Source organism: Pituophis catenifer, unplaced genomic scaffold (assembly GCF_029215685.1).
Source record: "Pituophis catenifer annectens isolate HBS135680 unplaced genomic scaffold, rPitCat1.0.hap2 SCAF_8, whole genome shotgun sequence".
Taxonomy (NCBI): Eukaryota; Metazoa; Chordata; class Lepidosauria; order Squamata; family Colubridae; genus Pituophis; species Pituophis catenifer.
In genome coordinates this window covers 84327178-84352955 of record NW_027256888.1, presented here as the reverse complement: position 1 = coordinate 84352955, position 25778 = coordinate 84327178, and the positions used below count along the sequence as shown (strand labels likewise).

Genomic DNA, 25778 nt, shown 5'->3' with positions numbered 1-25778 from the left:
AGGGATGAGGTGGCTCAGGGAAGAGACAGAAAGAGACGCCAGCCAGTCCGGGACGACAGTTGTGGGAAAGCAGCTCTGGGAGACCCAGCAACCCCGGCTGGCAAATGACCCCCTAACAGGTCAGGAGCACTTTTGCCAGCCAAGAATCTCCCTCCCTCCCTCCTGGCCTTGGCGCAGATCCAGCCAACGAAAGGCCGAGGAGCACCAAAGAGACGGTGTTTGTTTCTCTTCTGGTTCTTCCTCTTGTCCCATAGTGAGAAGCCCTGCTTTACTCCTGTAGGGTAGCCCCCCCCCCCCCAGAGCAGGGCTTGGCCCATCACCCCGTGCCCCTGGCCTGCTGCTCTCCCTCGGGGGACTCAAGACCCCAGGCGGCCTCAGTGTTCCCTGGGATGCTGGCCTTCCTTCCCCAGCTGCCTGAAATCCACATCCTGGGAACGGAAATTCGGATACCTGAAACAGAGACCCATGAAATTGGGGGTGGGAAAGGCAGGACTCGTGGAGGAGGGGCTGGCGGCAGCAATGGCAGCTGCTGCCGGGTCAAGCAGCAGGACCCTCCTGCTCGCCCAGCAGCACCAAGAATCTGCGAGGGCTGGACTGCTCCTTCTCAGGCCTGCTCGGGTGCATATGGCTCCCTGGAAGGCAGCAGCCGTGTGTGGCGGCTCTTTCAGCAAAGGCCCAGCAGCTCCGGAGGGGATTGGCAGGGCAGCAAGTGTTCCTGGCCCAGCGTCAGGCGCTGGGCAGAAAGATTCCCAGGAGGAGAAGCAGCAAGGTTGGCAGGAGGGCTGGCTGAGGTTAGTTCTGCCAGGGAAAGGAAGAGTGGAGGGCTCCCAGCAAGGAAGACTCAGGAGCAACCAAGAATCTCAGTCAAACCGACACAGAGCAAGAAAATACAGCCAAGCCACAGAGGAGGAAGGTGGTGGGGGCAGGGCAGACACCACCCAGGCTGATGTGGGGGGGAGGGGGCAGGGGACAGCAGGCATGCGTGAAAGAGGAAGCCACACAGAGAGGCCCAAAGGAGAGGAGAGGCTGAGGGCAGAGCCAGTTCCAAGCACGGCAAGAGCAGCAACTGTGTCTGGGAAGGGAACGGTGGGCCCTGTCACCAGGGGAGGAAGGACCAGGTGCCTGAAGGGGGTCCACAAGGGAGAGCCCGGCTTCTGACCAAGCCTGGGGCCAGCCAGCCAGAGCACTTGCTGGTGGGACCAACACCCTCCACCACAGGGCAACCCTGAAGAGGGAAAAGCCATGTCTTTTCATGTTTATTGTGAACCATATAAAAATAAGGCAACGAACATCAGTTCCTGAGCAGGCTGGGGAGACTGGACCGGGCAGTTGGGCAAAGCGGCCCCTCCATGAAGGCCCAAGAAAAGTCTTCTCTGAGGAAGGCGCCCCAGAGCACAAGAATTTGCGGCCTGGACCCTGCGCTCTGGACTGGCAGCTCCTCATTACGGGAGGGGGCCAAATCTGAGCGGGCCGAGGCAGGCTTCAGAGAAAGGAGGGGCGGTTATGCTCCCCGGTTCCCTCTGGGGCTGCCTTCAAGAGCCTTCCCTCTCCGCAGCAGGCTCCTCCTAGGAAGACAGCTCCCAGGCAGGAGGCAGGCCTGGGCCCCCCAAGAATGTCCGTGCAAGCCTCGATGTCTGCCCTCACCCCAGCCCAGTCTTCACGCCCAGGAGGAGAGGCAGGGACGGGGAGCTGCCTTGGAGGGGAGCACGGTGGCATGTGCAGGGTGCTTCAGCTGCAGAACGAGCTTGTGTCCTTCCACTTCCGCCCCCTGGGAGAAAGGCAAGAGGAAGCCAAGGTGAGGGAGGCACCCCAAGAAGGCAGGACGACCGCCTGGAATGCAACCACCTCAACACGAAGGGTCTGTCGTCCTCTTCCTTCTCTGTCCTTTCCCTAATGGGCACCACAGATTGCATGCGGAGAGCCTTGCTTGCCATGGAGAGGACCTGACCAGCGAGCCCCTGCATGCTTCCATAAAACAGGGCAGCCTCTCCCCAATGGGGAAAGAAAAGCACCCACCAGGGACCTCCTCTCTGCAATCCTCCCTGCCGCTCTGCAGCTCCTCTCAGCACCTCTTCAGCTGCCTGAACCAGCTTGTCAAGCCAGCCCTGAACAGGCCAGCAACAGCCAAGAGGAGAAGCACCGGTGTGTCTCCCCCCCCCCCCCCCCCCCGCGAGATTCCCATCAAGGGAGATTCCACAGCTGCCCAACATCAATGAGGCCGCTCCCACTTTGGCTCTCTGCCTTCTCGTCACTTGGGAGCAGAAATGCCAAGGGCCACATCCGGTTCCTCTGCAGGCAGCCCTCCAACCTGCTGCCGGCAGCAGTGGGGATTGAGACCCCAGGAGGCCCAGGCCCAGAGGACCCGGGTGCGTATGTGTATCCAACGCTCCCTGCTCCTGACCTCCACCTCAGGGCGCCAGAGGGAGGGAGGGAGGAGCCGCACCTGCAGGGCCTCATAGGCGGCTTCGGCGGCCTCTTTGTGGCTGTAGTTGACGAAGGCCCAGGATTTGCGAGGGAGGCACCGGATGGAGTCAATGGGTCCAAACCTGCCTCAAACAAAGTTGATGTCAAAGTTGGTCTGCCTTGGTGGCCCCTTACTTCCACGGGATGCCTTCTGGTCACCAGAAGGGGGGAAGAAGCCACAAGCCCCCCCACCCTCCCAAAGAGCAGACCAACTTACGGCTGAAAATAATGAAGCAGAACTTGCTGGGTGATCTTGGGTGCCAGGTTCCCCACCCAGACAGCGAACCACTCCCTGCAAGGGAGCACGTCGGTCACCCCCAGGAACAGGAGGCCCACGCAAGGCTCCACTAACCACTGGGTCGCTCTAGCCTCACCCAATTCCAAAGGGACCCTTGCCTCAAGGGTCTGGGGATCCATTGACCAGCCAACCTGCTCCCGGGCAGCAGCCGTCACGAGGGCAGCACCAATACTATTGCTTAACGCATTGTAAGCCGCCCTGAGTCTCCGGAGAAGGGCGGCATATAAATCAAATTTAAAAAAAACAAACAAAAAAAAACAAACAAACAAGAGGAAGCGGCATTGGAGGGGCTTCCTCTGCCTCCTCCCCCAACCCATCCTTGGCAGTTTGGGAGGGGCAGCTCTGGAAGGGGTGTGCTGACAGATTCTGGGTTGGTGAGCCCTCCTGCGCTCTCGGGATTTGGCAGTGGTGATCCACATCCTGCCTTGACTACTGCAACACTCAGTTCTGGAGTTGGGCCTGGAAGGAGCCAGCCTGGCATGCCCAATGATCTACCCTCGGGCTTTTCTGGGCCTTGGTGCTGCAGCTCAGGGCCTGTCAACCAACTCAGACTTGTCTCAGGGCTATGAATCTGCCTGGGCATTAAGGCCATTCCCCAGCTGCCGCGTTTATGGAAAGGAAGGCTGTAGATCCAGCCGTGTACTTGACTGAGGGTCCCCTGAGTAGCAGAAATGGCCCAGAAGAGAGACGCGCCTGGGGCTGCCCAGTTAAGAATTTAAGCAAAGAGCCAGAGGAGGGAGGGGGCTGTTGAGAAGAAACAGCTGAATGGACACAGAGAGATTCTGCCTGGCAGTAAATCAACCATTAATGTGCTTAGACCCTGTCCGAATGTTTGGCTGCATTTTGTTATTTTAGATTCAGCCTGTGTCCCCCACAAGCTGAGCCTGGCCCTGTGGGGCTGCTGCCTCTGCTCACATGCAGGAAGAAACCCAAAAGTTCCTCCCCCTTCCCAGGTCTTCCTGCTCCTCACCTGACTGGGGCCTTTGCAGCCGGAGGTGCCAGCAGGGTGGTGGGAACAGCCTGGGCACTGCTGTCTGGGCACCGCTGCTCCCCTGGCTGTTTTCCTTGACCGGCAGGGAGAAAAAGAGTGACGGGTGAGAGCCAGCGACGGCTTGGTTTCTGCACACCCGCCAGGCAGCCATTGTCCACCCTGTGCCCATCATCAGCAAGGCTTAGCACTGTCCGGGGACTGGCCTTCTGAGCCCCCTCCCCCGCTTACCGGGCAGAGGCAGCTGCGTTTCCACAGGCAGGACATCCCGGTCACGGTGGGAGCAGCCCAGCCGGCTCTCCTGCCAAAGAAAGGGGACCGGGTGAGTCTGGGCCAGCTCCTTCACACAAGGTGCCATTCACTCATTGGTCAAACCAACAACCACTACAAGCCAAAGATGCTTCCGTGGAGTAGGGAGTGGGGGATATGCCTCAGTGTCCAGAGAAGCCAGCTGTTCTTGGACACCTTCACAATAGGATCCGACAGTCTGCATGTTAGGTGACGCTGGCCGTTCTGGTGTCATATGCTGCACAAACTCGGCGTGCTGGGTTGATACAGCATTGTAAGCCCAGCATGGCTGGTTTGCTCTGGGCAGAGAACCAGCCATTGTGACTTGAGGGCAACCCAAAGTGGCTTACTGGTCAAGTCAAGGAAACGATTCCACTGACCACCTCAAGAGAACTCTGGGGGGGCTCTGAGCTGCCCACGCCAGGAAGGCAGGAGAGAAAACCAGGCATCAGAGCTACCAGCAGGCCAGCCAGAAGGGCCCCCCCAGAGGATGTGGGGGAGGGCTCAGTAACAGAGGGCAGCTTTCGCCAAGGGGTGCAGAGAGCATCGTTAAAGGAAACAGCTGCAGAAATGGCCCGCTGAGTGAGGCCCGCTCATCTCTCTAGGCCTCCTGTTCTCAAACACTTCTCCTGGCCAATCGGCTGTTTTCCTCCACTGAAGCCAAGCAATCAGGTTGCCTTGGGGGCCAAATGTCCACCTGCCCTGGGCAAACCATCCAGGCAAGCCTGCAGCAGAATGACCCGGCTTGACCTCAGAGCCGAGCTAAGAAAGGAAGCCTCCTCGCCCCTCCTTGCTCACCATTGAATGCTGGATCTGGCACTTCTGAAGCTGGATGGCTGCATCACCACAGAAGCCATCGAACGGAAGGAGTTGCTGAAAGGTCCTTGCCGCATCCGCGTATTGCTGGGAATTGGGGAACAGACAGGAGGGTCGCCGGGTGCCAGAGTCCCCCAGACCCCCTCCCCACCCCACTCTGCCCCTCCGGCCTGGAGTACCTTGAGGCCCAGGAGCGCCTTGCCCTGGCGAAAGAGGCCTTTGGGCCAGCCCGGCTGCAGGCTCAACGCGTGCTGGGCATCCCGCAGGGCCTCCATGTGACTCTGCAGCTTCTCATAGCAGAAGGAGCGGTTCCCAAAGAACCTGGGGGGGAGGGACAGAGGTCAGGCAGGCGCTCTTCCTCCCGGGGAGCCCCGTCTGCAGCCTCTTACTGCAGCCGGTGTCACCAGCAGCAAAATCTGTGTCACAGTCCCAGCATGGGACTTTCCAAAGCACATCCCAGGCAGAGCCCGCTTCTCCCTCAGACACCCCTGGGGCTCAGGGTTGGAAGCAGAAACCGGTCCCTTCCTCTCCCCCTAAGATCCACCTGATGCTGTCCCCAAAGCCTCCGAGGCCAGGGACTGGGGAAGAGCACGGGAGCCCAGGGTTCTTTTTCCCCCAAGGACCCAGGTGTGGAGGCTCGGGAGACCACCTAGCTGTGCAACGAGACTCGCAGGGCATCTGACGCCCATCACTCTCCCTCAGAGGTCCTTTTCAAAAGAAACGACAAATGGCAGTGCCAGGGCACTGATTCCTTTGCAGAAGGGAGGAGGGCAAATGCTCCAGGGCACTCAGGGTCAAACCCAGCCTTCATGTGGATTCTACCCAGCTGCTTTCTGCGCTGGCTGGCCACCCAGGGAGCATCCATGCTACTGGCCACTGCCCTTGGCCACCCGGGATAGGGCTGTTGCTGCTGGCACAAAATGAAGCCTCTCAGGAGGGGTGGCAGGGGGCTCGAGCAACAGACGCTAAATCCCCTCTCGCATCCAATCCTAGCAAGCAAAGCATTTCCCCCACTGCCAGAAGAGGGCTAGCACCCCCGTTTTCTCTTTCAACAAGCAGCCCACTTCCAAGGAGAGCAACAGGCTGCGAGCCTCCTCTCAAAGGCCCAGCCCCTCTGAAACCCGCCCCCCCAGCAAGAGGCCAGGCCAGCGACTGAGACACTCTCCATTCAAAGGACCAAGAGGGATGGAACCGTGAGATGGAAGAGAAACTGCAGGGTGGCAGGAAAGGGAGGCCAGCTTCGGAAAACAAAAAGGTTCCTCCAGGTGGCCACTGGGGCTGTGCAGTCCCTTCCAACCTTCGTAACCCCGTTTCTCCAGGACTGCCAGAACCTGCCTGCCCCTCAGAGCTTCTGCCATTCCCAGCCTGTCTCATCCGTGAGAGATCCAGCCGCCTCGTTTTTGGTCACCCTCTTTGCTGGTTGCCTTCATCTTTTGTGACTCTCTCCTGTTGCTCTCTGAAGGGCAACCATGTGATGTGAGGTGTCTTTGCCGCTTCAGAGTCCAGCTTGCCCTTCCAGGGGTTCTGTGGCCTGAAAAATCTTGAGTCTTATCTCAGCAGAACGGGAGATGAACGCCTGTCAGCCCTTCGCCCTGCCCCTTTTTCATACTGGAATATAAACTGATCTTTTCAAATCCCTTGACCGCTGCATAATTGCTCACAAACTGCAACAGCATTTAACCAAGTTATGTTGCAAGATTTGAAACTGTTTGGCCGATAATTCATCAACTCCTACAGCTCTGCCATCAGCAATATTCTCCAGGCCCCATTTAACTCAAGGTTGACTCAGCCTTCCATCCTTTCTAAGGTAAGTGAAATGAGGACCCAGTTTGTGGGGGCAATAAGCTGACTTTGTATAAATATATACAAAAGTATGAAGGCTATTGCTTAACGCATTGTAAGCCGCCCTGAGTCTCCGGAGAAGGGCGGCATATAAATCAAATTAAAAAAAAACAAAACAAAAAAAAACCTCCCCTTTCCAGAATGTCTGGGCCTAGTTTGGATATCACATATTCTTAATTCCCCTAGATTTGGGGAGAGGCTTTGTTGTATCATTCTTCACAATCTGAGCTGCAGTCAGGAGCAGGTCTTGGTTTTGCTGGTTCTTTCTCTATTTTTGCTAGTCAACTTATGTTGAAGTGTCATTTTTCGGTCGCTGGAAGAAGATATTGGCTACAAGCCTTGAATTTCCTTCGATGAATTTTCTCCTCTCTCTTGTTTTACACAAGGCTGAAATCCCAGATATGATTTTATGTGCATTTCACTCTCCCAGATGTCACAAAGAGTTCCAAATCACCACAGAAATGTTCAGCCTCCACTTCCACTGCATCTGGGATGGAAACACAGGAGCGGCCTGGACTCAAAACAAAGACGCTCCTCTCCTTTGGAGGGTTGTGTTCGTGTACTAAGTTTCTCAACAATAATGGCCAGCCCATTTTTTCTGTAATTTTCTTCGCTGAAGGTCCGAGTCTCTTGTTATGCGGAGGGGCTCATTCCAGGTTATTTCAGTTTGCTGGTTCTCCAAGGGACCAGGTTCACTCTTGACCTCTCTGCTCAAGCTTGTGAAGTTTCTCCGGGCCAAGGACTGCAGGCAGAAGCAGTGTCTCCACTTCCCTCTCCACAGCAGCTGGGCACCCTCCTGGCGTCCATCCATCCATCCAGCCGGAGAGCCCCAGGGCTACCTGCTTGCCCTCCACTTTTCTAAGCTGCCTGATCATCTTCCAGCATAACGCTGGCAGTGTCCTAGCTGAGCACCTGGCTCGCTGCAGAGGTTCCTGCATCCTTCTCCGGCAGATGGAAGAAACTTGGGGGAAGGCAAAAGCCTGCAACTTTGTTTTTTCTTTACGGCTGCCTTGAAAGCAGAACGAAGGTGCAGATGAATGATAAACTTAGACGGGGCTGGTGAGGATGCGGAAGAAAAACAGTGCACAATGTCATCCAGAGCAGCCGGCAAAGACCTTCCATCTTGAAAGGCTGTTTGCCCTGCTGCAAAGCCTGGCCTCCTCCTCCTCCTGCCAGGTGGGGAGAGGGTAAGATGAGAGGTCCTTCGGGGCTGCTCCTCCTGAACCATCAGGAATGTTCTCCTCTCCCACCGCCTTTGCTAGGGCTTTCCTAGAGGGTGGTAGTGGTGGTGGAAAGCACACCACTCCTCTCTAAATCACAGTGCTTAAAGTGCTTTCCCAATAAAGAGGTTGCGCTGGCAGCATCCTTCATTTAAAAATTAGGTGCATTTTTATTTATCTGCATTTCTTAACACACCAAATGCAGAGTCACCTTGCAGCAGCAAAATGTATTATTCCCTCCCTGGCTAGATCACACAAATGCCTTATCACTACACCAAAATGCTTACAGCTCCTTTCAGTATTTCCATTTCTGGCTTGTTTCCATCCCAGAGAGGGAGATGGTCTAAAGAGGGGGAAATAATTGTTTCCTGAACTTTGGTCAAGCCTTCCCTGTGACTCTCCATCTCTCCTTTCCAAATGCAGCAGTGCTTCCCAAGGCCAGCTGACTCTGCAGGGCTCCCTTTCTGATATGGCTGGGTCCTCCCTTCTCCAGGGAGCCTCTCCTCAACCCTCTCTGGTTCCATACAGCACAAATAGACCACCAACCTCCTCCAACAACTCCCTCCATTTCCCAACAGATCCGCCATTTTATAAACCTCCACCAAAACGTGTGTATCTAAATCAGGTATGTACCAATGTGCCTTAATCAGGCAAGAAGCTTCCTACATAACACATTCCATAGTTTGCCAAACAGCCAGATCTCTAACCTCAAGACCAGCTGGCCACACCAGGCAGCTTGGTCCCTGCCACCAGCTTCTTAACACGCTTAATCCCCCTTGGACAATCCCCTCCAATCGGGTCATTCGGTTCAAGGGAGATCAGACAGGTCCTCGGGATCCCCTCCAGCATAGCTGCCCTTCTCTTGCCCCCATCCCTGGGACACGGAGCAAGAGTGGAGAGCAGCCCGCCAGCCCCCTCTCCAGGCCAGGGTTCTTCCTTCCCGCCTTTTTGGAAAGGTGCCTGGAATCAGGAATCAAAGCGGACTCCATCCTCCCTGCAGCTCCAAAGGAACTGACTGGTGTGCTCAGAAATGCTTTCCAAGACAGGAGGGGAGGTTTGAAGCAAGGGGGCAGTTTTTACTAAATTATGTTAAGGACGACACATATTTTTAAGAAGCAGCACAACTGTTTTCTTAGAAGGTAAGTGGATTTCTGTCAGGAAGACTTTGCTGCCACCATTCTCATCATCCTGGCCATTAACAGGAATTTCCCCTCACTTGTACACAGTAGGGAAGTAATTATAAGAGTTTGTGGGAGGCAGGATGAAGACATAGACAGACAGGAGCTACTTGATCCACAAAGCCTCCCTTGGCCGGTGCTAGATATCCCCCAGAAACCAAAGCTTCTCCCTGCCCTGAGCACCACTTCTCAAGACCACATTCTGCCTGCCCTGGGGGAGAAAGAGGGGGGGGATCAACTGGCAGAAAATGCTTGAATTCAAGCCAGACGCACCGATTCCATCCAGGGCCAAGGACGACAACCAAGACAGGCGTGGGTCAGGCCCTCCAACAATCCGGTCTCACCTGTATTCCTGGGGGTTCAGCTTAATAGCTTCGGTAAAGAGGAACACAGCCTCATGAAAGAGCCCCTGCTTTGCAGTTTCATTTCCACAATCTGGAGCAGGAGAAAAGGATTATTTAAAATGAGGAAAATGTTATCATAGATGTGGAATTAACCTTCTGACTGTTTAGGTGAAAGCTGGACAGTTCCCCAAATGTCTTTGCATAACCTCCAGGGCACTTGGGACGCTCTGCCCAAAATCCTTAAGACGGGAAATGCAGGACAACCATGTCATAGGGGATGCTCAATTGGACCTTTAAAAAAAAAGAAAACCAGGCCTCTACAAGAAATTAACCATCCATCCAGGTTGTCCCACTTTGAATAATAACCCTGCCCATGACTGATCTCATCCCCCCACCATCATTATATGCATCCCTCCGACTTACCAAAATTTCCTGCCCATACCTCACCCAACCCAACCAATGCTCTACTCTACAAGCAAGAGAGCCCCACAAAGGACCCCCGGGGAGGGACCTGCAACCAGTGGTGGGATTCAGCCAGTTCGCACCACTTCGAGAGAACCGGTTGTTAACTTTCTGAGCAGTTTGGTGAAGTGGTTGTTGGAAATCATCATTAGGGCAGAGAACCGGTTGTTAAATTATTTGAATCCCACCACCACCTGCAACCCTGTGGGGCACGTGAGCCTGCTCCCTTCCAACACACAGCCCTCCCATTGGAAGAGACTGTGAAACCCCTCCCCCCCATCAAACCAAGCCCAGGAATCTGAAATCTGACCAAGTAACTCTCTAGCTCCCCTTGAAGTGGGGCCATTATTGCCCCCAGCCATCTGGTTTCAATCTCTTCATGGGACTTAAGCTTCGAGCCCCCCATCACCCTCATCAACTCCCTCTGAATAAGTTCGAGTTTCTATGCACCCTCTCTTATAGCTGGTGCCAAGAACTGGCCGTGGTAGCTGAGCCAAAGGTGTCTGACCGAGGCAGAATCAGTGAAGACACAAGAGCTTGTGTCTCCTCAATGGAGCTTGAAACCATTGGCTTCTTTGCAGCGATATCCCATGACTGGCTCATATTCCATCTGCCATCTAATACTATTCTAAAACAGTTTCACTATTATCATTATCAAGCCGGGACCTCTATCCTGCAAACGTGTGTTTGATTTTTGTTCCTTTCATGAAGGGTTTGTTTAAATTTCATTTTTTTAAATTTCAGCTCATTTCCCTATCTTATCTAAGTAATTTTAAACTTCATTTTGTCTTCTAGGGAATTTTCTCCCTTAATTTTACGTCATCTGAAAACATGATAAGCATTTCCTATCACTTCATTTTATTTAGTACAGGACCCAGAATTAAAGTTTGCAGCACCCCAATTTCTCCAATATGAGGAGGAACTGCCAAATCCAGGAAGTGGCCTGCTTGGGCAGGCATGGAAAGATCACAGCAGCTCAGCTTTGGTGGGGAGAAAGCGCTTCCAGCTGCTCACCTGCCAACACCAGGCTCTGCTCCACTGGAGTCAACTGGAGCTCTGAAGGCTTCTGAAGATGGAAGAAGAAGAAGGAGGAGGAGACACCTGACGTTGCCATCCAGCCTGCCCCATGGCTAACGCGAGGGGTTGTAAGCTTCCCTGGCTACTATTTTTATGTTATTTTTGTGGGCTTAGGTTGTTTTACTGGTTTTGTTCCATTTTGTGAGCCACGCATTGTCATGTGTATGAGATGGCTGGCCCACAAATTTATGAAAGTTAGACAGAGCAGCCGTTGAAATCATACATTTCTCCAATTCTGCTGAACAGAACTGAGAAAATAACCGCACTCCCAATGCGCAAGGACTCAAATTCATGGCTGCAGATTTCATTCCCAGAATTTCCACAGGAGGCACCATCAAAGAAAAGGAAGACTAAGTATTTTCATGCTGGATAGGTAGCCGAGTAGTCCAGGCACATCTGGAGACCATCAGATTAGGAGGCTGATTTCCAGAAGACAGGAAATAATTCACCAAACATCCAATTTTGAAATTTATTTTTATCTCACCTTTATTACTTTACTCACGGCAGCCAACATACCCAATCCTCTTCCTCCTCCTATTTTCCCCATAACAACAACCCTGTGAGGTGGGTGGAGCTGAGAAAGATGCCCAAAGTTACCCAGCCAACTTTCATGGCTAAGGTGGGACTAGAGCTCAGGGTCTCCTGGTTTCTAGCCTGATGCCTTCACCATCAGTATCACTTCTGTCCCTACTGGCAATCAAGAAGTAAAGGAGGAGCTTATGAACTGGCCCTAGTGGGATAGGGAGGGACACCCACCCACCATAAACTCTGCCAACCAGCTGCAGACCTGAGTGGGGAGCGAGGGCTGGCCGCCATTAAGGTAGCATGGATCTAAAGGCTCAAAAGTCTGTATTCTTTTCAGCCAGCCTTTCCCTGATGCAGTCATGGGTGTCAGAGAACGGGTTTCCTTTCAAATCCTGTAAGCTGATAAAAGGGAGAAACTTCGACTTTGTAGCCGATTGAAACCATCGGCCTGCTTTGCAACAGCAGTACAACAGGTGAGATCCACACAGAAAATCGTGCAAGGATCTTTCAACACTGAAGAACATAGAGAAAAGAGCAAGTAAATGCTTCTGGGGCAGGAGAAGCATCGTTCTTAGGAAAAACAGCCACTTTTTAGATTCTTAGCTTTGGTCAAAGGGTGGCTGATCAGTGTATACATGGCATGGGGAAATTAGAAGCCTCTCCCCCTCCCCCTTCCCCATTCTACATCTCAGAGCATATGAACTAATGGTGAAATCTTATAGCGACTAAGGGAAGTCACTTCCTAAAAGACAGAGCGCCAGCTACAACAGAAAATGGGGTTATGGAAAAATGGACATTGAGGGCTGCCAGTCAGAGATGCTCCCTTCAGATCAGCATGTGGGAAACAGGAAGGATAGGGGCTGCCAGGCTGGCTCCCTTCAGAAAAGGGGGCTGGCCTGGAGAGCACTTGGCCCGGAACCGGAACAGGAACACGAGTCCTCACCTCTGCCTTTTGCGTCTTCTCTGCCTTCCTCTCCCTGGGGTTTTTTCCTCCTTTCTCCTTCTTTGGGAGCATGGACTGGGCATCTACTTTGCGGCGAGCTTTGGAGACAAAAGTGCTGGAGAAATCCAGCTCCTCCTGTGGGGAAGAGATGGAAAGCAGCAGCTCAGACAGCCCGGACATCCCTTTGGAAGGAAAACTGAACCAGCACTACCACCACCACCTTATATGATACCAGACCTGGGACTAATGTGGCCAAGGCCATCTCGCTGCGGTTCTAATGGTTTGGTGTTGGCTGTAATAATGGTTGGTGGAGAATTAGCATTTCCTCCGCCTGCATTCCAAGGCAGGGATCAAACAAACAAAGAAGCCACACGGGACCAAATACCTTCAACACTCCCCCCCCCCGCCCCCCATGCTTCCTGTTTCAGTTGAAATCTCAGACTCTCAGCCTCCTTGTGGACTACTTTTCCCGTCCACTCACTGGCCCAGGCTCACCTCTGCCGCCTCTACCTCCTCCATACTCCTGCTGGGGTTCCTGCCTAGGGAGGCTTCATTGAAACTCCCCTCTGAGTCAGGGAGATCATCATCCAAAGTCAAAGTTCCCTCATTTTGTCCAGCTGAAGATTTATTCTATGGAGAGAAAAATAAAACCTTGAAGGACCTAGAAATTAACCTGCCATCTGGACAAATGAGTCTGGATATTTGCAGAGTTGGAAACCAGCAGTCTGCTCAGATCTCTGTCTGAACAAAGTGATTGGCTGGAGTGTCACAAGGCTGCACTGAGGGTGATTTCCCAATCAGGGCTACTCTCTGATTAAGGTTGAGGTCCACCCACCCACTGCAGGCAGGAGGCCCACTGAGCACAGCTGCCAGCACAGCCAGGCAATTCACTCACTGCCTCACTCTTTGCCTTTAGCTCCAGGTTCCGCTTCTCCTGCCTCTTCCGGTCCTTCTGTCTCTGAGGATAAGCAAAGAGCATCAGGTTTCCCAGCCACTCAGCTCCCAAATTCCAGGAGGTAAACGAGCTGCATTGGCACGGTTACCTTCTTCTTCATCCTTTTCTTCTCAGCTTTCTTCTTGAGGCGCTCCTCCTCAGCGACCAGCAATTTCGCATTCCGCTCAGCCTCCTGAAAGACAGCAGGGACCAGCCTCCTCACCCACCAAGATGCCCACCATCCTGGCACACTGCTGTCTCCCAGGAGCAGCGGAACAAGGAGTAGATGGGAAGACAAGGGACCCTATGGGCCGAGGGCTACACCTGGCTGTTGCCTGGCACCAAGGATAATGTGCCAGTAAGCAGCAGCAGCACAGAAAGAAACAAAAACTAACTTCATTAGAGAAACCAGAACAATGAATGGGATTCTTCCTTAAGTAGGCCACAATGTTTCACATTTTAAAAATGTTGATTCAGTAGCAGTTTCTGGAACCCTCTGGGAAATGGTCTTGTTTAGATCAACAGCTATCAAGGAATGTGGTAATTCGGACCTGGGAGCGTTCCAAAGGTGAAGTGGGTCAAAAAAGCACTGACTCACCTCAGCTGTAAGTGGCGGTTTCTGGGGCAAAGCCAAGCCCAAAAGAGCAAGGTCCAGATGGTTGCTTTGGGGAGGGAGTGGGGCAGAAGGTGGGCAAAGAAAGGCCCTCCGAAAACCGCAGAATGTGGTGTAAGGACTATTCCGAACTTCGTCATTGTCGCTGTCTTCCTCCACTTCCTCACTGCTGTCTTCCCAGTTCTCATACCTGGCATAGTTAATCACACTGTACCAGCAAGGCTCTCCATTCAAATCTGAAAGGGGACCACAAGAGGCTTGAATAAGCAAGATGGAAGCTCATCTGACTGAAGCCTTGAAGCCATCCAGTGTTGCCCAGCAGAAAGGAATGTAGATCTGACCTTGGACAGGGAAAGCGGGCACAAGCATTAGAGACTTTCCCCCGTCTCTAGAAGATGGAAAGTGTGAAAAAGGAGGTTAGTCAAAATAATCCTGCCTTTTTTGTTTAGTTTAGTGGACTATGGGCAAGATTCTCTAATTTTGTTTCCTACAACCATAAGGAGCATTCCTGGAATTCCTGCAGTTTGTTTCTTGACCTGGCCTTGCTTGAAGGGGAGACATCAACATGGAAAGTCTGTATGAACATTCAAAGCCTCGTTTGTAAAGTTGAATGCAAACAGAGAAACATTCTAGTCTGTTGGCACCAAGAACTCCTCTTATTACTTTGGGTCGCTGAAACAAGCCAAGCAATTCCCAAAACTGGAGAGTCCAACATTCTTCTTGGCTCACTTGTGAATGAGACCGCCTGGAGGCATTTTTTTTCCCCGCTTTCAAAGGCACCAGGGTTCCCTCCCTCCCTCCCGGATTATCCGAGTTATTCTTTGGCTCCTTTTCCACCTTCTCCGGTTCCAAAGGCCCGGGAGCCCCCAGGGCCACGTTCTCAGCCTGCTGCCAGTCGACCTTAGTGAGCGGGGGGGGGGGATTCAAGGAGAACGGATTTCTATTCCATCTTTGCTTTTCTACCGAGCCCGAGGCTGCCAACCCGCCGCCTCCCTCCGCCTCTTTTCCCCACAGCCACAACCCTGCGAGGCGGGCTGGGCCGCCTTCCGAGACCTTCGGCCCAAAGACGCTGCCGGCCGCTCCGCTGCTTCCCTGCTCGTGGCGAGACAGTCTCGCCTCTTTCGGCTAGGCCCTTCCCGCAAGCCCTCTTCCGCGCCCGTCTCCCCCGGCAGCTCTGCCCGGCTTCCCTCCAGCGGACGTCCCGCCAACGCCCCTCGCAGCCCGCTCTCCCCACCGCCCCCTCCGCTCACAGGGGCAAGGCTGGCCCCGCCGCCACCGCCGGACAGAGCGCTCGCCTTCCTCCTCCTCCTCCTCCTCCTCGCCTTCCCCGGCCGCCAGCCGCTCCATGACCCCGCCGAGGAGGGCAGCGCGGCGCCTCCCGAGGGTCCCTCTGGTGGAGAGGAGAGGAGCGGCGCGGGCAGCGGCGACCTTTCCTCCGGAAGCGGAACGCGCGGCCTCCTTCCGGCAGGCTGCGAGAGGCGCTCTTTGCGCATGCTCCCACGCCTTCACGCAGTTGGCCCGGCAAGGAAAATTCGGCGGGCGAGCCGGCGCCACTTCCACTCTCAGGCGGCCACGACCGCCAGAACCCAGGAGAGGAGCCGCTTGTGCAACGGGCTCCCCGCGACTCAGGCGAATGTAGACGCAGAAACGGGCCTCGGTCCCCCCCCCCCCGGAACACCCGACGGGGTCCGCTCTTCAGGTGTCCTTGGGTGGCGGACAGGCGGCATCGCCCCGGGAGAGAGCGGCGCCCTCCGTCATCGGGCCTCGGAAGGCCTCACTTCAGCCCCCGGAGGCGCCACGCCTGGCGAGCGGGCGAGAAAGAGGGTCTCCCGGGCTGGGCGACGGCGGCGGGGAGCTGCTTGCGGAGGGACTGTCGGCTGCTTCGCCGCCTGCAGCCAAACAGCCTCAACCGCAGCAGCCCCAGATTTCCTGCGAGGGAACAGAAGGGCTCCCTGGACTGGGCACAACCTGCCCTACCCTGCTCTCAATGCCAATCCTGCAAACCAGGGTGAAGGCTCAGTTCTAAGCCTTCAGTTGCCTCGGATGTTGCCTGAACCCGGGAAACAGTGGGCCCTGCAGGGCGGGCTTATACAGAGCCTTATTCTATATATTGGCTTTCTGGCGGTGGCTTTTGGTTTGGCTTCCCCACTTTTTTTTGTAAATGAGGATATATTTTAATCAGAATAAAGTTGGAAGGGACCTTGGAGGTTTTCTAGTCCAGCCCCCTGCTCAAGCAGGAGACCTTACATTATTTCAAATAGGTGGCTGTCTTCTTAAAAACCTCCAGTGATGGAGGACCCACAACTTCTGAAGGCAGGCTGTTCCACTGGTTAATTGTCCTCACTGTTAGGAAGTTTCTCCATAATTCCAGGTTGCTTCTCCTAGATCAATTTCCATCCATTGTTTCTTTTGTTTCTTTGAAATGTATGCTTCATTGGAGCAGAAGATTGGATGAAAAGCAGGGCTGAGACTGCTTGGACTGAGTGCATTTCTTTTAACCCTTAAGATGTTTCATATGTTTATTTCTTGTAACATCCGTCTGGGAAGTTAGTATCCTGCTTTGTTTCTCGCTAGTCTGAAAAATGCTGAGAGAATAAAAAATGTTGATCATTGAAAACTATTTTGTTATTGTACAGATCACTACATTTACCATGTTTGTCACTGTCTGCTTCCTACAACAGGAGAGAATATCTGGCTCAAGGTCACCCAGCTGGCTTTGAGACTTAGGTGGGAGTAAAACTCAGGCTCTCGGGTTTCTAGCCTACACCAAACTGGCTCTATGTGTTTTAGTAGATAAATATATTAATATTTTGAGTTTTCCTTCTATATTTCATATGTTTATATTGCAATGGTACTAAAACCTTGTTAATTACACTACAATTGTCTGCTGAGTCAGAGTTTATAGTTCCACCATACATAAAATTAAAACATAACATAGTACAATATTCCTATGCCGAGTAATCATAAAACTCTACTAATCTATAATGAGAACAGAATTAATGTTAAACTCAAATTGGCACTATGAACGATGAAAATCAAATCAAATACAACGAAACAACTGAGCCTGATGACCCAATGAAGAGCAAAAGTTGTTAGGAGCAATTGTGCTGGTGGGAAAGGACTTGGGGGGACACCCCCCCTTCATTAAAGCCAGCCTCAGGGAAACCGGAACGTCCTTTCTTACCATCTGGCCAGGAGCCCCCCAGAGTGGCTACTTTCACACCAGGCCAGGGCTCTCGGCAGGCATCTCTCGCTTGCAGAGGTGCTCTGAGCTGGGTGTCCTTCAAGGCCCAGGGAGAGGATTCCCAGAGTGTTTTCACTCTGAAACTGAGGGAGTATAAGGGGGGATGGGGTCCTTTACCTAATTTAAAGGGTCTGCATAGCAAACTGGATTATACACTCAATAGATGGAGAGGTTATCTAACACATTCGGCCATGAACAAAAAAAATAAGGGAACAGAGTTTGTGGGGTCTGCCCCAGAGGCTGCTGCTCTGGGGTGGGTCTCAACTGCAGGAGCAACTGTAGTTTCCGGATGCATTGTACGATTGGCACCATATTCGGGCCATCCTGCACAGGGCATGAGATCCTGCAGCGGTGGGGAAGGGAATGGGGATCCGCCGCACAGGGTGGTGGTTGGAGGGGAAACGGGAGGAAGCAGCATGCTTGCAAAAATAAGCGGCTTAAACATCTAATACCAGCGCGGTGACGGCGGGCGCCCTTGACTGGATCGGGGCAGGAGGGGCTGCTGCGTTTAACGAGGGGTTCGCACCGCCCCCACCCAGTTCTTCACCCTGCCTGGACTTTCGCCTGGCCGGACGCCTCGCAGTTGCCCCGCGACTTCAGTTTGAAACTTTCAGCTCAGGGCACGAAACGCAACAATAAAATGCTAGAAAACGCAGAAACTACGAAACCTCCGGGAAAAGCAGCCCTGCAGCAGCCGGGCCGCCAGGCGAGGGGTCGTCACCCGTACTAAGGCCGGGCCCAGATCGGGGGATGCCTCTCGCCTGCAGCTCACGGCTCTGCTCGCCTTTCCCCGGCTCCCGGCCTCTGCCGCCCGCCACGTGACTGCCGCCCGCCCCGCCCCTGGAGCCGAACCGCCCGGCAACGGCGCTCCCGGTGAAGAGGGGCGGCTCCCGGCGCGGCGGGCTGCGGCCGAAGGAACAGCTCCCCGAGGCTCCCGGCGCATCCTCATTTCCCGCGGCTTCCAGCCCCTCGGGGCCGCCCCGCGGAAGAGGACGCCGGGCTATGGAGCAGCGCGGGCGGCGGGACCCCGAGCCTGGTAGGCCGAGGGGGAAGCGGGGGCTGTGCTCGCTGGCTCCGACGCCGCCAGAAGCCTCCGGCTGAAGGGCGGCGGGGACTCAGGGGGCGGCCCCTTCCCCCTTCTGGAAGACGCCGGGGAAGGGTTGCCTTGGCCGCCTCTCGGGGCTCTGCTGTGAGGGCAACGGACCCGGGGCTGCTCTCCCCCTTCTTTCTCTAGCTGGACTCCCCCGCCAGGAAGGCAACTGGCTGCTTGTCCGGGAGGCCTTCCCTGCAAAAGTGGGGTGGGGGCCACCCAGGAGGGACTTCTCCCCCTGGGCCTTCATTTCTGCTCCAGGACCTTAGCCAGAGCATCAACACTTGGGGAGGCCGGAGGGTGGGGGTCTTGAAAGCAGCTGTTTTGTGGTGGGGAGGGGGTGACAAACCAAGGAGGGGCTATAAGCACCCCTTGTTTTCCCCACAGGGTCCGGTTTGTGGGCAGAGATCACCAGGCCTTTCCCGGATGCAGAAGTGCATATACCTACCCACGTGCATCACCTGCTTCTGGCTCAGCCTAGCAGCACAGCTCAGGAGGAGGAGGGTGAGGAGGAGGTGCCTGGCGGCCTGGCCCACCTGGCCCAAACGGACAACACCTACCTGGGGATGAGCTGCTGCCTGCGCACACCAGGCCTTCAAGCGGCCCCAGATCCGGGCAGGGGGGCTTTCTCCTACTGGGCCAGGGGGAGCAATGTGGCCCATCAGCGCAAGACAGTGGACAGCCTGCTGCAGCACCAACATTGCTTGCGCCTAGCTCGCCACTACTGCCGGCGCCTTAAAGCGGCTTCTGACTTTGTGCGCCGCTTGGTGGAAACCGAGTGTTGTTTTGTGACACCGGCCGGCAGGCAGAGCACCGATGGGGGCCTCCTGCTGCGGGGACTCTGTCAGGAGCTGCGGGTGCACACCTCTCACTGGGGCTGCCTGCAGTGCCACCTGCGCAGGGACCCCTGGCTGAGGCCCCTACTGCTTCAGCAGCCTGAGGCTGTGAAGCGCATGAAGCAGTCCCTCAGGCTGCTGGCCCTGCAGGCTCTCTGCCTCCTGGAGAGATGCTTGGAGGCCCTGCTGCAGCACTCGGCCCCTGGCCCCATCTCCCTGCTCTCAGAGGCCTTCCGGAGCCTGGAGAGCTACAACCAGGGGCTGAATGAGTGGGGCCTGCAGAGAGCCAAGCCGGGGCCTAGAGCTCCAGGGCAACAAGGGGTGCAGGCCTTCTCTGTGGAAAGGGTGCTGGCTGTCTTGGCCGCCGAAAGAGGACGCCTGGCTGGCGAGAGACTGTCTCTGCTACTCCCTTGGCAGCAGGCAGGGACCAGCGATCTGAGGCCCACAGCCGCTGACACTTCTGGGGCGGGCGAGGGCCTCCCTGCACACCTGCAGGCCTTGTGCCGAGAGGAGGAGGAGACGGTCACAGCTCTGCTGCCAGAATTGCTTGCATCCACTGGCGGCCTGAGACATCGCCTCCTGCACCAGCCCAAATGGGACCAGCCCCAGGGGGGCCCCGATGCAGCTCAGGGCCTGGCCACTACCCCCACTGCCCAGCTGGAAGTCTTCTGATTGGCTGGATGCCTCCTTCGCCAAAGTGGCTGTGACGTTCTGCGCCGAATACCGGCCCCTCTTCTGGAAAGCAGTGTCAACCTCCTGGGTGCGCCAGCTGGAGCTCCAAGCGCATCGGGCTCAGTTTCAGAGGGGAGCCGGGGCTGCCCTGGGCCAGCGGGTGACTGACGCTCTGGCGGAGGGTAAGTCGGGCACGGTGGGGGCAGGGATGAGTGCTGGGTGCTAGCCAGGGCGGGGGCAGGGGGGGAATACAGGCAGTTCCAGAGGTTTCTGCAGACCTTGAAATGCCTCCTTGGGCCCTGGCTCTGCCCGTCTGAAGTCTGCCCTGACTGGACCCTCAAGAATTCAGATAGTGTAAGAAATGTAGCGTGGCAGCAAGGTCCCCATTTTCTGGAGAGACTTGTTTCTTGCCAGTGGAATATTTCGTGGGATTTTTTTTCTCAAGTGGATTTTGGCCTTGCTCAGCACGTGACACTCAAAACGTTTCCCAGCACAACTGTTGCCATCTTGGCCCCAATGAGTGTGACTGGAGGAGATGTGGCTTGTTCGCTGCCTGTCCCCCGGTTGAGGTGTTTCCATTTGGGGGGGGGGCTTCTCTTCCAAGAACATTCTCCGCCCAGTTCCTGTTTTGAGGGTGGCAGAGGTGCCTTTCACTGAGGGGACTGTGAAGCTGTGGATGCCTTGTACGTGTCGACATCACGCAGGCCCTTTTATGCGTGCTTTGTGAAGCACAGGATGGAGTTTGCATAGCTACACATGGTCATTTTGATGAACGCTGTAGAATTTGGCAGCTCTCAGACCTTCCACCTCAACCTCCCCGATGCCAGGGAATGTCCCCCGGGGAGCCCCCGCCCCGCCTGCCTGCTCTCAGACTTTCTGCCTACCCTGTGAAGTTCTGCCCTCCGTCATCTTTCCCGGGACGAGCAAAGGCTTTGCCTCCTGCCAGACTGAAACCATCATGAACGTCTGTTTCTGTTTCCAGCTTGCCTGCCTGTGGAGGCTGCAGAGGAACTGAAGGATGTGGCACTTTGCCTGCTCAAGCATGATGCCCTGTGGCAATGGGATCCAGGTAGGGTCCTCGTGGGGGAGAGTCAGGAGTGGGGGCTGTGGGCAGCCTGGGTTGTGATGGCTCAGGACGGGCCAATTCCCATCCTGTTTGAGAGCCATCAGGGTTACTGATGAAGGGAGAACTGCATTCCGACCCTCTTTGCCCAGGGTTCTGCCATGCTCTGGGCACCAGCCTTGTGGACAGATGCTTTCCCAAGCCCACGACTGTGGCCTGCAGCCAGACAGGACAGGTTTTGCAGAGCCTCTTCCTGCTCCTGGCCTTCAGCATGAGATGCCTGGAGATCCAGCCTTTCCATGGTGGCCCAGGTGGGTCTTTCAGCTTGTTCTTTGCCTTGGGGTTGAGGGGAGGCAGGCAGGGAGGGCTCTTTGCCAGCTGAGCTTGTTTTTCTTTCACAGGGCAGCACCTGGTCCCTGCCAGCCTCCACCTGCACCTGCTTTCCCTTGCAGTGGCTACCTGCCATGCCTCTTCCTACTGGACCATGAGCAAAGCCTACCAGTACTTGGCCTCCTGGTCCCTCGGCCAGTTCCTCCTTGTGGCCCAAGGGGATCTGCAGGTAAGCAGCTGAACCTGAGCCCTCCTGGCCCACAGTTGACAGAAGCAGGCCTCAGTTTTCCTCAGTTGTATTGTAGCCAATGGAGCCTGGAAGAAGGCCTTCTGGAACTCATCATTCCGAACACAGGGGTTGTTGATGGGCCTCGGCATGCAAGCGTCCCAGAAGAAGGGAGGGGGTTCTGGTGGTTGAGATGAGAGGATTGCCTGGGAGCCCCAAAGGAAGCTCCTTGTTGTAATCTGCAAGGACAGAAGCTTTTTCTTGCAGCTGCTGAAAACTGAAGCCAGGAAGATGTTGGTGCTGGTGAGCAGGGCCTTCTTAGAGGACAGGTGGAAGCAGAGCCCTCTGGCCTCTCATCGGGAGCGGGAGCTGAGCCTGCAAGTCCATTCGGCAACCACCAGCATCCAAGTAAGCCTGTGGCCTTGGAGAGCTGGAGTGAGGAGCCTGTGGCCCAGGAAGGTTGTTGGACAAGCCTACTGGGGCTATTGAGGAGTCCAACAAGGTCAGGAGATGCCGCCATAGGCTTCCCACCCTCTTCTGCAGGAACCCTGGTCCTAGCAGGCCCATAAGGATGCTTGAAAGTCAGCTCTGGTCTCCATTGCTTGAAATCTCAGCTGTTTTCGTGGCGGCAGAAACTCCATGTTGCTTCCCTTCATCCTCTGTGGTGGATTGGGCCAAAAAAGGGGACTGGCCCAAAGTCATCAGCTGGCTTGAGCTTGCAGTCTCCCATTACACCAAATTGTGGACTGCAGGAAGGCCGGTTCCAAGAGACGTTCTGACAGATCAAGGAAATTTCACTAGCAGAGAAGGTGGCTCCTTGACTGGGTGGGCCCAGGCAGGAGCCGGGCAGTTGAGTTTGTTCCCTGGGCAAAGCGGCTGGGGGTTGGGGGGGCTCTAAAGACCTCAGTGATGTCTTGAGCTTGGAAGAGGAGGAGAATGAAGAAGAAGACAAAAAGGGCCCTTGGGCTCCTAGCATGGGTGGGCCTGGGGCCGGGCCAGGTTAGGGGCATGAGGCAGTCCAGAGTTGCACATGCCACCCTTTTTCACCTACAGCTTTTTGCAAATGACGTGCTGGAGTTGTTTTGTTTGGACTGCAGACGTGTGTCAACAGAGGTCTTCGGACAGGCCATGCCGCTTGGCAAATACTGGCGTCTCGCCCTCCAGGCAGGTATGCGTGAATGGAAGGTGGCAGAGGACTAGGGCTCTCTTTGCAAGGCCGGGCACTGGTAGTTCATTCAGCCTGGCCAGGCCTGTTCCTCTGACCGGCAGAAGGGTTTGCAAAACCTGGAACATGTCCTTCTCCTTCAAACAGCAAGGGGGGGGGGCGTGATTTGTAGACCATCCCAAGGGGCCGGGGGGCAGGGCACTAAAGAGGGACAGCAGCTGTTGCCTGCCTCTGACTGCGCCTGCCCTCACCCGCCCTGCCCCTGCAGAGCCACCCTCTGCTGCCAGCGAGTATGCCCAGGTTGCAGCCCAAGCTGTCCTAGCTCCGGTCATTCAAGGCGTCCGGTGGCTGCCCCGGGATTCTCAGACTCTGGTCCTCAGCCAGATCACAACGGCATTCTTGGAAGTCTGGATGGAGCACATTCTGGCCCAGAAGATCAAGTTCAGGTGAGTTGGCCTGTCGGAGGGCCCTTGGCTGGGTGGGCTGGTCCGGCTGGCAGGCACCCTTTGCCAACTGACCCTTTCAGCCTCCAGGGAGCCCTGCAGCTGAAGCGGGACTTCGATCTGGTGCGCGAAGCCCTGCAGTTGGAGGAGTACGAGTTGCCCGCAGAGGTGAAGCAGCTGGTTTTCTCCCTTCGGGTCTTCCAACAAACGGACAATGCCATCGCCTGCCTCCTCCAGCAGCCCAGCAAGGGCGCCTTGTCCTCACACAGCTGGGATGCCCTGCAAAAGTGCTGTGAGTGCTGCCTGGGGGCGGGGTAAGGCAGAGCTGGAGGAGGGTAGTGGGTACCCCGCCCTCTCATTGCGTGGCCCTGTGGAAGGGGAGCACTTGACTGGCTAGAGTGGCCAAGGGCTGGGATTTGGAGCCACAGGCCACAGAAGGGTCCCAGCTCAGGAGACATGGCATGGCTGGGAAAGTGCCCCAGTGCAAGAGGTCTTAGTGCCCATCCATCCATGCTGCCCAGGGTTCTTGCCATGGCTGGCTCTCTTGCTTGGTGGCCTTTGTCCTGCTTCCTCTGTGCTGAGTCCCCCCCACTTCCTCCTCCTCCGCTCCAGGCTCACGTGATGGAATGCGATCCTGGCACAGCAGCCCAGGCAGCCTGAGCAATCTGGAACACCTGGAAGGGCTGTCCGTCCATGCTCGAGCTGGGCCAGAGAGCTGGGCAGCTGACTTGCTGAGCCATGCCCCCGGGGGTGGCACAAGCTCCGAGACTTACCTGAGCCTGGCCCAGCAGGAGTGGCTGGCGCTGCGGCTGCATGGGGCCCGCCACTGGAGGATGCCTGCCCTCTCGTGCATGAACCACCCTTCGGAGACTTGAGCAGCAGCCCTGGATCCAGCTGGGCCTCCAGCACCTGATCTCTGCCTGCCCTGCGTGAAACAGCCCTCCCTCCTTCGGGACGTCTGGGCCTTCCAGCCTCCCTGGAAGTGGGGGCTGGAGGTGTGGGAAAGAGCCCAGTTCCTTGGAGGGCTTCCTTGCTCCAGCAAGTTTCTGCAAGCCCCCCACCCCTGACAATTGGCAAGCCCTGATTTTGGTATAGGAGCAAATCCACAAGTAGCAGCCTCTTGCTCTGACTCGGAGCAATTCCTCGTCCTGGCTGGGCATTCTGCAGGATGAGGGAGGCTCGGCTGGGCTGTAGCGCAGGGTGGGGACAACTGGTCTGGCTCCTGGGTCGTCTTCTGCTTGAAAGAGCAGGGAGCGAGGTGAAGGGCTGGCCCTGCAGGACCCTCACCCTCTTGGTTCTGTTACCCGCTCCCCTTTAGGGGGCATCTGGGACTCGGGTGCTAGTAAGTGCAATTGGGGCATTTCTTGGGATGTTTGGGAGGGGGAGGAGGAGGCTTGCGCAGGTGATGCAAAGGCCTGGCCACCTCCACCCCCTGCCCAGCCTGCCTTGCAGGAGATGCACAGATGCTACAGCTTCTGTGAGGCCCGGTTTTCTCTCCTTAGGCAGGGACCTGAAAGTGTGCCATTTGTCCCTAGCCCTCAAAATCCTTTTCCTCTTTGAACCATCCGCATCTGACCATCCGGCATCTTGGCCTTAACAAAAGTTGTTACCTCTCAGACACCAAAAAGCCCTGGGTGGTTGCTGGTCTTTTGAAACTGTTGGCTGCTGTTTGTCTCTACACTGTTGCTGGGCAGCCGGAGGAGGCGGATGGGTGGCAGCTCAGGCAGGTGTCCTGATGCTCAGGGAGACTCAGGGAAGCCCCTTCCTGGCCCGATGGCTTCAGAGGCTGGTTGTCAGTGATACATTTGGAGATCTTCCCCAGGCAGAAACAGATGACTGATTTCTACATTCATCTTGTGTGAAAGAGAAATAAAGGTTATGATATACCTCACAGTTTCCCAAGGTGGTTTGTTCTATAGATAGCATCTCTTTCTCTGCAGAAACCTGGTGTCATCTTTGGTTGGGGTTTATTTTTCTTGGCTGATTTTGTTATATGAAGTAAGCCTATGGTTAGTTTATGGTTTGGTGCAGTGGTGGGTTTCAAAAGTTTTTACTACCAGTTCTGTGGGTGTGGCTTGGTGGGCGTGGCAGGGGAAGGATACTGTAAAATCTCCATTCCCTCCCCAACCCAGGGGAAGGTTACTGCAAAATCCCCATTTCCTCCCGATCAGCTGGGACTTGGGAGGCAGAGAATAGATGGGGGCGTGGATAGTCAGAATTTCTGCTACCGATACTCCAGAACTGGTCGGAACCTGCTGAAACCCACCTCCGGTTTGGTGCAATGTGTGGACACAGAACATGGGTTAAATCTCTGAGCCTGAACCTGGCAAATTTCCCGAATGTCATTGATGCAAGAGTTGATCCACCAAGATTGAACGTGAGGAGCTGCTCACTACCCTGGCTTGTATTCCCCCTCCCCAAAGGCCAAGGGCTTCGGAGGTGCTATTCGTGACCTGCCCAACCGCAGAGCACTAGGCTTTTTCTGATTTGAAGCAAAAGGAAAACGCTCAAACATATTTGGAATTTAAAGAGAAAAAGGTAGGATTCTGTGTCGGGAGACGCAGATCAGGCAGCGGAGGTCGCACCCGGAGGTGGATTCAGGAGGTCCTGCCTTCCTCCCTCGCCGAAGAGGTTCGCCACTGTCAAGCAGTTCTTGACAGCTATCGCCCGAGTTCCCTTCGGGGCAAATGGGGTGGTTCGGGGGGGGGAGGGAAAGGG

At 55.3% G+C, this 25778-nt stretch overlaps 2 protein-coding genes across 2 annotated transcripts; one reads left to right on the top strand and one right to left on the bottom strand.

The window, feature by feature from the left end:
* Positions 1 to 1240: 1240 nt before the first annotated feature.
* On the bottom strand, positions 1241 to 15386 carry TTC31 (tetratricopeptide repeat domain 31). Its single transcript, XM_070949124.1, has 15 exons — positions 15242 to 15386; positions 13977 to 14227; positions 13488 to 13571; positions 13340 to 13402; positions 12940 to 13074; positions 12445 to 12579; positions 10914 to 10965; positions 9438 to 9528; positions 5033 to 5174; positions 4836 to 4940; positions 3981 to 4050; positions 3732 to 3825; positions 2681 to 2755; positions 2444 to 2546; positions 1241 to 1768 (listed from the first exon to the last, which is right to left on the bottom strand). Exons 1-15 carry the CDS (start codon positions 15336 to 15338, stop codon positions 1658 to 1660), a joined length of 1608 nt encoding a protein of 535 aa, XP_070805225.1. The 5' UTR covers positions 15339 to 15386; the 3' UTR covers positions 1241 to 1657.
* Positions 15387 to 18126: 2740 nt separating this feature from the next.
* Positions 18127 to 24913, top strand: CCDC142 (coiled-coil domain containing 142). The gene is given in 11 exon segments (XM_070948479.1): positions 18127 to 18271; positions 18713 to 19806; positions 19808 to 20015; positions 20816 to 20902; positions 21049 to 21207; positions 21298 to 21455; positions 21720 to 21860; positions 22506 to 22620; positions 22886 to 23063; positions 23144 to 23352; positions 23673 to 24913. Coding segments are annotated over 11 exon segments (2646 nt in total). The 5' UTR covers positions 18127 to 18237; the 3' UTR covers positions 23936 to 24913.
* The last annotated feature ends 865 nt before the right edge of the window (positions 24914 to 25778 follow it).